This window comes from Solanum tuberosum, unplaced genomic scaffold (genome assembly GCF_000226075.1).
Source record: "Solanum tuberosum cultivar DM 1-3 516 R44 unplaced genomic scaffold, SolTub_3.0 scf00335, whole genome shotgun sequence".
Lineage (NCBI taxonomy): Eukaryota > Viridiplantae > Streptophyta > Magnoliopsida > Solanales > Solanaceae > Solanum > Solanum tuberosum.
In genome coordinates, this window is record NW_006239280.1 from 103,325 (window position 1) to 114,394 (window position 11,070).

An 11,070-nucleotide genomic window follows, 5' to 3' on the forward strand; every position below is an offset into this window, starting at 1 on the left:
GAGGAAAGGGGCTAGCCAACCGGATAAAAGTTAATCCTGCTACTGAGGAGGTCTACTCAGTTGTTTGTCAGGACCTGCATGCATGAATGCAGCTCCCCCAAGGCAATGGGGCGTCAGTACAAAATAATGTACAGAGTATGAAAGGCAATAGACTATGATGAGGTATCCTGATATACTGGAATAATCTGATAAATAAATCAAGGATAAGATAAGTGTACTGACCTGCTCCTAAATCTAAACTTATCAAAAATAATAAAACAACAACCTAGCCAAGCCCCCATAAGCTCGGCAGGTACAAACAGCACTCAAGACCACCTACTCAGGCCCCCATAAGCCCGGAAGGTGCCAATCAGTCTATATACCCCTATCGATAGTCCCTTAGCCCTGTAGGCAATCACATAGCCCTCTTAGGCATTAATATAGCCCCATAACAGCACATAGTTCTCTTAGGTATCAACATAGCTTATAGACAACTCATAGCCCTCTTAGGCAACAACATAGCCATGTAGGAAGCCCATAGCCTTCTTAGGCGTCAATATAGCCCTATAGGCAACTCATAGCCCTTCTAGGCATCAATATAGCCCCGTAGGCAACATATAGCCCTTTTAGTTATCCATTTAACCCCGTAGGCTGGACATAGCCCTTCTAGGCATAAATCACATTCCTACAGCTAACCACAATAGCCCCAAGTGCAATAATAACAATCAAATCGTTAAAAGCGAGCAATCTAAGCAACCTGTACAAATAGCCTCTAAGTCGTGTCCAACATAGGGACGCTACAAACTGAATAAGAATCCCGACAAGGGAGGATTATATCAACTCAAGCAGCCAATAATCAACAATAACGGCTACAAGTATATCAAGTATATTAAGGAACATGTCGTAAGTAGGGAATAGTCTTAACATACCTTTTTCGCTAAATTCATGTGGCTTAAAGACTTTAACTCATAACTCCCTCGATACTACAACAAGGTAGGACCATAATCAACACATAAAATAAAAGATACCATGACAATACGATAAAATATATGTATTTCCGTCGCAAATTGCTATTTGCTGCTTATAAAAGCTTGAGTTGATGAAAGAAGGGTCTTACCTCGATCTTAAATTTGTAATATGCCTCAAAACCTTCAAATATATTCAAACCCTTGCTGTCCCAACACTAAAGTGTGATATGCTACGCAATCGATAAAACAAATTATACCACGATGATGAGCCCAACGCGTAGAACAACTTTCGTCAAGGACTTAAGTCGAGAAAATCTATACTTCACTTGATCCTAGAAATGGGTTTCTCTAATTTCTCTGGTAAGTAGCTTAAAAATGAAGAAAAAGTTCGAAGAAGAAGATATATGCAACTTTCCACCAACCTAGGGCCCCACCTCACGTGCTTGCTTGAGCAGTCCTACGAAAACACAAATATCTCTCTATTCTGAAGTCGTATGAACAAACGGTTTGATGCGTTGGAAACTAGACTCGTAGACCTTCGATTTGATAGTTTGTGGGGCCCATAAATCTTTATAGATTGGGAGAAAATCTCCAAGACATTTGACCCAAATTTCAGAGAAATCTTTAAGAAGGAACTTACGATAACTTCCGCCAACTTTTATTTTGCCACTTACCTAACTTCAAAACTTGAGATGCAACACTTGAACACTTAAAATAGGACATACCACATCATTCTTAATTTATTACCCACCCTCCTTGTCTTTCCATGGAGATACGAGTAATTTTAGACGTTTCGGAAAGTCGGGGTGTTACAATGCAGTTTCAATTTCTTAACTTTTTTTTATATTAACATGAAAATCCCACAAGTTTCGAAAACTATTACAATTTTCCGAATTCTTATATAATTTTTAGTAAACCATAGTTCATAAACAAGATATCGTAATATTTTAGGCGCCGAATTGAAAAATTACATATCTCCGTATTTCTTTTATAAATAAATGTTTGCTATTACAAACTTTCAAATATATATTAGAAATTTTTTTGATAATTTTCACAACTTGTTAGATTTCCATATTTATGAGAAAAAAACAAATTTCAAAACCCAAATTAACATATTCAAATAAAATTTTAATTTCAAAATAATGTCCAAATTGATTGAACTTTTAACTTTTTCCTGCGTACCTAGGGAGATTTTTTGATCCACTAAAATCAGTTAAACAAGTTGGAGATCCATTAATTTTTTGTGATCACTACGTAACAATCATATATATTAGGGTTTTACGCTAATTTTCTATAAAGTTTTATTTTCTCCTTAAAAAGAGTTAAAACATTACCATAATTATTTTACTTTTTTTTAAAAAGAAAATATATTTATCTTCCATATTTTTGGTTTTTTTTTTCTTAATGAAAAAATTTGGAACTCTATAAATTAAAGACCCTACTTCTCATACAACAACATAAATACATAATAACATTCACGTCAGTGTAGTCTTTTAATAGTTTTATTTATGAGAGATTATTCTCCCAATAAAATTTATATTTTTTAATATTAATTTTCAATATATAGGTCATTTGATTAAACCTTATTACTAATATATTTTTTAGTATAATTTTATTTATCACCTAATTTATTAATTATATAATTTATAAGCTTCCACCTGACATCATAATTCTTTCAAACCCAACCATAGATATCCAAAGCCAAAATCAAACTTATACATATGGTCCAAAATTGTCAAAGAGAATTTCTAAAAGCTGGAATCTATAACGTAAAGATAAATAATAAAATTGATTAATGTTCCATGATGGTGGAATTAACACGTGGACATATATTGCCTCGTCTATTCTTACTACTAGACTTTTAAAAAAATAATTAACAGTACTTCAAGAACAAATAATTGATGTTAAGGATAAATATTAAAAAAAAATACTTTTCCTTTGATATATATGCTAAAAATGATAAATAAAAGTATACATTTTTGAAATATAGTGGATAAATAAAAGTGAACACTGATGAAGTAACTATTTCCTCTCTCCCTAATTACTTATTCACATTTGAATTGACACACCTATTAAGTAAACAATGATTGACATAGTGAGCTTATTATTTTACTCCTATTAATTATGAAGTGGATGAATTAAAAAACTTAAAATATTAAAGAAGTTCCACCTTTTTCAAAGTAATTAATTAAGGGTATAATAAGTAAAAATAATTTGTTCTTTCTTGATTTGTCAGAATGGACAAGTAATTAGAAACAACTAAAAAAGAAAAATTGAACAAATAATTAGGGGTGAGGAAGTAATAGGGAGCGTTGAGAGGGCATTAATGACAATATTTACTCAGCCTCTACAAGAGTTGTATATAATGCAGTCCTATATTCTCATAGCGAAAGGCATAGAGTTGTTGGTTTAGCAAAAACACAATTAACATGGCTTCAAAACCAGGGATTCTGACCGAATGGCCATGGACATGGCTTGGGAATTTCAAGGTACTCATCCTTTCTCTTTTCATCTTGAAGCCATTTCTTTATATTTCTCCTTTTCATAGTCAATCACTTATAATTTAAACATGTATCTTCTTGTCTTTCCCCTCTTTAATCCTGTTGTTGAAAAAGTGTTCTTTTGATGAGTGCCACGTTACCTCTATTTTTTTCTGTGATGCACGTTATAGTAGTACGTCTCATAAATAATTGGACCATGGGCATGCCAGCACATGATATTGAATTGATTGATTTTGTTTGTATGTATGTATGTATGTAGTACGTTGTTTTGGCACCATTTGTGGGACGTAGCATTCAGTCATTGTTGAACAGAGAAGATGGAAGCAAGATAGATATTGGATACTTAATTATATTTCCATTTCTCCTATTCCGGATGCTTCACAACCAAATATGGATATCCTTGTCCAGATACAGAACTGCAAAGGGTGATAATCGAATTCTTGATAAGACCATTGAATTTGACCAAGTTGACAGAGAAAGAAATTGGTACGTATATTCATCAAAATTGTTTTGTTTTCACACTCAAATTAAACTATCTCCTCAAACTTTACACAAAACATATACTCCCCCGTTTCACAAAGAATGACCTCCTTTCATTTTTAGTCAGTTTCAAATAGAATGACCTCTTTCCTTTTTTGGTAACATTTTACTTTTTGCTTCCCACGTGACATGTTTAAGACCACAAGATTAAGAGCAATTTTGTACATTTGACATAACTTTAATTTAGGACCACAAGATTCAAAAGTCTTCTTTATTTACTTAAACTCCGTGCCAAGTCAAACCAGGTCATTCTTTATGAAATAGAGGGAGTAGTACTTTATCAAATACCGGTAGAAACTGATTTTTTTTTAAAATTTTTTTGGCAACAACAGCTAAATTTGGAGCAATTATTAATTTATAATAAAACGATATGAAGTACTCCTGCATTTTGTTGCCCGTAATCATTTTATTATAGTATATTTTAATACCACCACAGAAAAGCACTTTTTTATTAGACGGCAATGTAGTACAAATTTTAATATTTTGTACTCTCTTTTGGAACAGTTAAAATTCAAATTTCATTCTAAATTTTGAACGTAATTAAAATGGAACTTATAACCTTCAAAAAGTACATAAAAATATTATCAACTAACTACAAGCTTGAAAATATTTTTAATATATATTAAAAAAAAAAGAATGTAATTAACTCTCTAGTTTTTAATTACATCACATGATGATTAATTGAGAGAGAGGAAGTAGATCATTTTAAGATCATTAATTATTGAGTGAGGAAGTTGGGGATATTTTTAATTGAGAGAATGCATAATATGCAGACCTGCCCTTGTGGGGATACATCTAAGAAAATAGGTGTCGTAGAAAGCGATTATTGAATAAGCAGGCCGGGCCTAGGCGCGCATATTGAATTTTACGGTCTTAAATAAAGTTAGATTAATATTTGCAGGGATGATCAAATCCTACTTAATGGACTATTGTTCTATTATGGATACATGAAGTTGGAGCAGTCTCATTACCTTCCTATATGGAGGAGTGATGGTATCATTTTGACAACATTGCTTCATATTGGTCCTGTCGAATTTCTCTATTATTGGCTTCACAGAGCTTTACACCACCACTTTCTTTACTCTCGTTACCATTCACATCACCATTCATCCATTGTAACTGAACCCATTACTTGTAAGTCATCTTTCATTTACTTTTATCTTTATTATATTTACATTTTAATTTATTATTCCTACCTAGTAACTAGTACATACCTATCAAATAATATGTAACGCTTTCTTTTAAGTATTTTCCAGAATCAACATTATTTAATCTTTAACATCCCCAATTTAACGATATGACTTGTTAGGGGACCCTCATCACCACTTTTTCCTTACAATAAAAAGACACGTCACACCTGGACTCTCAACAATATTCTTGAGAAAAAAAAGTTGTTAGATTTCGTAGAGAATTTGGTTACATCTACTTCAATTTCTTAAATTTTCTATCTAATAAAGAGTCACATAATTTAAAACAGATGGCTTAATAAATATGACTAGCTAAGTAGGTCAGATACTGACAAGACATAAAAATTGTGTCCTATTTTCGGTGGCATGCACGTTATGAAGGGCCCTTCATTTTGGACAATAAACAACAACCTGAGAGCCACACAAAAAATTAGGCTAAAGTTAATATCTCAAAAATGTTTACTTGCACTTTATCACAAAAATAAATTATCTGCAAATATTTTATAATTGGAATATTTCATTTCATATAAATATTTGGCTCTTTGTAACTATTTAAATTGGTCGATACATAGTCACTATTGATTTTTAACTATAATTAATAAACGATAATAGCGTAATTGCTATTAAATATATATTTTCTTAGAAGAAATTACTAGTGATAATTACATTTTAACAATCTTTGTAAATGCAGCTAAAGTGTATCGATATTTATTCTAATGACAATTAACTAATGCCGATAAAAATTCTAATATGTTAATGATACTATTTTTATTGTAGTGAGTTAGTTAGAAAACTGGAAGTTGTTAAATAACGGTTGAACGGGCCTTTTAAGGGGGGTATTTATTCTATTTCGAAAAAGTTGAGGTGGTAATTGGGCCACCTCAAAGTATAGTTGCGTAACTGTAAATCCGAAACAAGTCAAAGTGAAATTAAGTTGTTAACATTTATAATACATGGACTAATAGCTTATGATTTTTATAACATATATGGACAACAGTACAATTGCAATTAAAATGTAGTAGTATTAATTATTTGCGTTAAAAATTAAATTTATGTTTTTATTTTCTTTTTTCAGCTGTGATTCATCCATTTGCAGAGCACATAGCATACTTCTTGCTATTTTCCATACCACTACTCACAACTGTGCTAACAAAGACTGCTTCAATAGTTTCATTTGGTGGATATATCACTTATATTGATTTTATGAACAATATGGGCCATTGCAACTTTGAGATCATTCCCAAGTGGATGTTCTCTACTTTCCCTCCTCTCAAATATTTGATGTATACACCATCGTAAGTCTCTTATTTCTCTACCTTTATGTGTCATACAAGTTCTGAGCACTATTGAAAAATGTATTTTGATTGTAAAAGGTGAAAAAAGATAGAATAGTAGCTAGTAATAATGTTTCATATGGAAAAAACCAAGGAAGTTTTTCACTATTTGAGTGAAAACCTGTTTTCCACCATGCATTTTTCCAGTGAGACAGTTATGTGGGAAAATTATGTTCTATAACACAAATTTTCCACTAATTATTCGTGATGGGAAAACGTAGTATAAAATTTTAATTCTACACAATGAATTCTGCTAACTTTAGTTATATATTTTGATGTAACAGGTACCATTCACTACATCATACTCAATTTAGGACAAATTACTCACTATTCATGCCAATATATGATTACATCTATGGTACATTGGACAAATCATCAGACACATTATATGAAAAATCACTTGAAAGGCAAGGGAAATCACCAGATGTTGTACATTTAACACATCTAACAACACCAGAATCCATTTACCATCTCAGGCTAGGATTTGCTTCTTTCGCCTCGGAACCCTACACCTCTAAGTGGTATTTCTGGTTAATGTGGCCTATCACATTGTGGTCTATGATGGTTACTTGGATTTATGGTCACACATTTACTGTTGAGAGAAATGTATTCAAGAATCTCAATTTGCAAACTTGGGCCATTCCAAAATATCGTGTACAGGTAACTACTACTACTATTTATTGACATATGTTTACTACGTTCAATATTTTATTACTCTACATCTTTATTTCATTTTCAGTACTTTATGCAATGGCAAAGAGAGACGATTAATAACTTAATTGAAGAAGCTATCATGGAAGCAGATAAAAAAGGCATAAAAGTTTTGAGCCTTGGACTCTTAAATCAGGCAAGTAACATTTTATTTATTTATTTAGCGGGCAATTGTCTATGTAGAACTGTTTTTATTTTTAATAGTAGAAAATGAAATTTGAAAATTGGAGTTTATTTGTCCCTAAATACAAGTTGGAGTTGTGAGTAATTTGGAGTGAAAACACATTTTTGTTATTTTTCAAATTTTTGAAGATTTGGAATTCAACTTCGTGTTGAGTTTCGAAATTTTAGGATCAAACATATTTTCAGAAGTTCAACTTCGAAAAAGTGATTTTTTTTATGGCCACACGCAATAATGCTTGTTTAATACTTTGAACAAAAATTAATTTCATGCATCTATATATACATGTAACTTTTAATTGCAGGATGAGAAACTGAATAACAATGGGGAGGTTTACATAAGAAGGCACCCTCAAATAAAAGTAAAGTTGGTGGATGGAAGTAGCCTAGCTGTTGCTGTGGTCCTAAATTCAATTCCCAAAGGAACTACCCAAGTGGTCCTTGGAGGCCAGTTGTCAAAAGTTGCTAATGCCATTGCCCTTGCTTTATGCCAAGGAGGAGTAAAGGTGATCACATAATTATATATACATTGAATTTCCTCACATTTGTGTCCCTTTTTCTCATTTAATTTACTGTGTTTGTGATAGGTCATGGCATTGAGAGAAGAAGAGTACAAAAAGCTCAAATCAAATCTTACTACTGAAGCAGCAATTAATTTACTTCCCTCAAAAACATATAATTCAAAGGTACAAATGATAAAATCAATGGAAAAGATTGTTTACCTTACTACCTCGTCTTAAGATAAGATATATGCAATAGGACTTGAAGCGCACCTAAGCGCTTTTGTCCATAGAGAATATTGAGAACTAAAGTCTCCAGGGGTTTCTATGCAGCAAGTCTCTCATTGTTTTCACATCAAATAATAAATAAAAGTATTTACTTAAGTCGGAAAAAAGAATATGTTTTTATTTTAAAGAATTGTTTATTGCAGATATGGCTAGTAGGGGATGGATTAAATGAAGATGAACAATTGAAAGCACCAAAAGGAACACTTTTCATTCCATTTTCACAATTCCCACCAAGAAAAACTCGCAAGGATTGCTTCTACTTTCACACACCGGCAATGATTACTCCAAAACACTTTGAAAATGTGGATTCTTGCGAGGTTAGAATTATACTACAATTTCCTTAGGGATCGTTTAGTATTTGATTTGAAAATGAGTTATGCATGTATTAAAAATCCTACACAAGTAATATAACGTTTGGTAGCTGGTTAAGGGGTAAATTATTCATGTATAAAGTTATATAGTGCTTGATTTGCTATTTAGAAATCCAGAATCTACGTATTATTTTATGCAAGATAGAAGATAATAAGTAATGCATGAATAAGCAAATTCTGCATAACTAATCTATGCAAAAAATAATACTTAGATTCCCATATAACTAATTCATACTGGCATAACTCTAACCAGTTACCAAATGACCCCTTAGTTTATTTTTCAAAGTTTAATTTGATCCTTTTTATCATGTAAGAAATCTCAAGTTTTTTTTCTTTTATAACAATAGAATTGGCTGCCAAGAAGAGTGATGAGCGCTTGGCGTATGGCAGGAATTCTACATGCACTTGAAGATTGGCAAGAACATGAGTGCGGGAACATGATGTTTGACATAGAGAAAGTGTGGAAAGCAAGTCTTGTTCATGGTTTTCAGCCAATATCTGTGGTTTCTGCTTCTGAATCAAAGGCTTAAGTTAAACACTTTTGTCATCTAGCATTGGTGTGGTGGCTTATGAGTTAAAAGAAAAAGTTTAATGTACCTACTTGATATATCAAATCTTATATATTGCTCCTAATATGTTATACCTTTCTTCGTTTCTTTAAGAATTTCTATGTTGTTCTCTCGATGTTGAACTATATTACTTCTATTATATAAGATATAATTAGCTTTTTCATTTAAGTTTAGGCTTAATATTATCCAAGTACTAGATAGAAAAAGTCTCTATTTTTTTCCCATTGACTTCTAATGGAGTTTGAATTTGCAGGTAATTTTAGTATCTAGTAAAGAGTAGAGGCGTAAATTTAAATTATTTTTCTTGAAGAATTTTGGCACGTGAAAGCACTTTATGTTTGAAGCTTCATTAATGACATGAACTGAACCTGAGAAAATTTAATGACAGCAAGGATACGCAAAAATAAAACAATGGAGCAATAATTATGTAGTAAAGAACAAATTTGACATTCCTGTTAGTCTAAATTTACTTTGCAGTTTTGATAATTTAACAAACTATGAGATCTAATAGGAGACCTAATCCAATGAGAATCAACATGAGAGATTGAGAGTTGGTTGTAACAAAAGGACAATTATAAAAAGCTGCAACATTGTCACTGGAGCGGTTGGTGTGAGTTTGTCTGCAGAGCAGTAGTACTCTCAGGCAATGGTATTAATCCAAGGTTGTGTCAATCTTATAAGAGTCTCTTCTCCAATGAAACAATCTAGTTTTTTGCATTCTTGAAAATCACACAGCAAAAGCCATTCTCTCAAGAAATATTTCTCGAAGAACAACAAGGGACTTGATAGAGTTATCTTTGTTCTTAGCTGTTATTTAGGATTATATTTTTGTTCTTATTCTTGTAAGATCTATTCGTTATAAGTTATAAAGGTTTTAGATCATCTAGAGCATTTCTTGAGTTTTCTGAGTTGTAGCTAGAGCAAGGGGTTTCTCACGCAAACTCTTGAGTTGTTTACTTTGAGTTGTTATGTTCCGCACTATTATTGTGTCAAGGGACCTAGTCCATGGACTAGTTGTGGACACATATTTTCTATCAATTGGTATCAGAGTCTACCTCTATATACAACTTACACCGAGAGAGAACCTAGATTTAAAATGGCTGCTCCACTAAATTTGGAAGAGGGACAACCGTCAATCAAGCCACCTCGATTTTATGTTCAGTTTTATGGTTGGTGGAAAACTCATATGCATGACTTCCTCATTGATGATGATAGTGAGTTCTGGGATATCGTCCTAGATGGTCCTCAAATTCCGAAGATCAATGTGAAAGAAGGATAATTCACCATGGTTGTTCCTAAAACTCGACAACAATACAATGAAGCCGATAGAAAAAAGATTGAAAAGAATTACAATGCTAAGAAGCTTTTGGTGTGTGGTATAGGAGCCGATGAATACAACAAGATCTATGCATGAGAAACTGCAAACGAGATCAGAGATTGCTTAAAAACTGCTCATGAAGGGACGACACAGGTGAAGGAATCAAAATTGGATATTGATACCACTCAATATGAGAACTTCACTACTGATGGAGAATGAAATTATTCAAGATATGCATACCAAGTTTACCTCCTTCATGAATGAGCTTTCTTGCTTGGGATAACCAATTCATTCAAGTAAGCATGTAAGGAAGGTGCTAAGAATTATTCCCAAGTATTTGGCAAGTAAAGTAGATGCTATAACAGAAGCAAAGGGCCTGAAGGTTCATACTATGGATGCACATATTGGGAATCTTCAAACTCATGAGATGAAGATGCAACATGAGTTCTCTAAAACAAGAAGTAAAGAAGGATAAATCACTGGCTCTCAAGGTTTCACAAAGTTAGATCTATGAAGAAGATGTGGATATGGCCTATCTAACTCGCAGATCCCAAAAAATTGGGAGAAAACATGAAGGTTTTTGTGAAGAAAGGAAACTCTAGCAGGGAAACTAAGGTTAATGAT

The 11,070-nt window shown here is 32.5% G+C and overlaps 1 protein-coding gene across 1 annotated transcript; it reads left to right on the forward strand.

The window, feature by feature from the left end:
* Window positions 1–3,311: 3,311 nt before the first annotated feature.
* Window positions 3,312–9,289, forward strand: LOC102593084 (protein ECERIFERUM 1-like). Its single transcript, XM_006361451.2, has 10 exons — window positions 3,312–3,436; window positions 3,708–3,934; window positions 4,890–5,122; window positions 6,251–6,470; window positions 6,794–7,169; window positions 7,249–7,356; window positions 7,706–7,906; window positions 7,988–8,086; window positions 8,332–8,505; window positions 8,907–9,289. The coding sequence occupies exons 1-10, from the start codon at window positions 3,377–3,379 to the stop codon at window positions 9,087–9,089; spliced, it is 1,881 nt and encodes a 626-aa protein (XP_006361513.1). The 5' UTR covers window positions 3,312–3,376; the 3' UTR covers window positions 9,090–9,289.
* Window positions 9,290–11,070: the final 1,781 nt, after the last annotated feature.

What these genes read in the sequence shown, in the direction of transcription:
- LOC102593084 (XM_006361451.2), top strand. Translation starts at nt 3,377, where the DNA reads ATGGCTTCAAAACCAGGGATTCTGACCGAATGGCCATGGACATGGCTT. An exon ending in GCCTTGGACTCTTAAATCAG is followed by an intron (nt 7,357 to 7,705) that starts GCAAGTAACATT and finishes TTTTAATTGCAG; the next exon opens with GATGAGAAACTGAATAACAA. An exon ending in CAAAAACATATAATTCAAAG is followed by an intron (nt 8,087 to 8,331) that starts GTACAAATGATA and finishes TGTTTATTGCAG; the next exon opens with ATATGGCTAGTAGGGGATGG.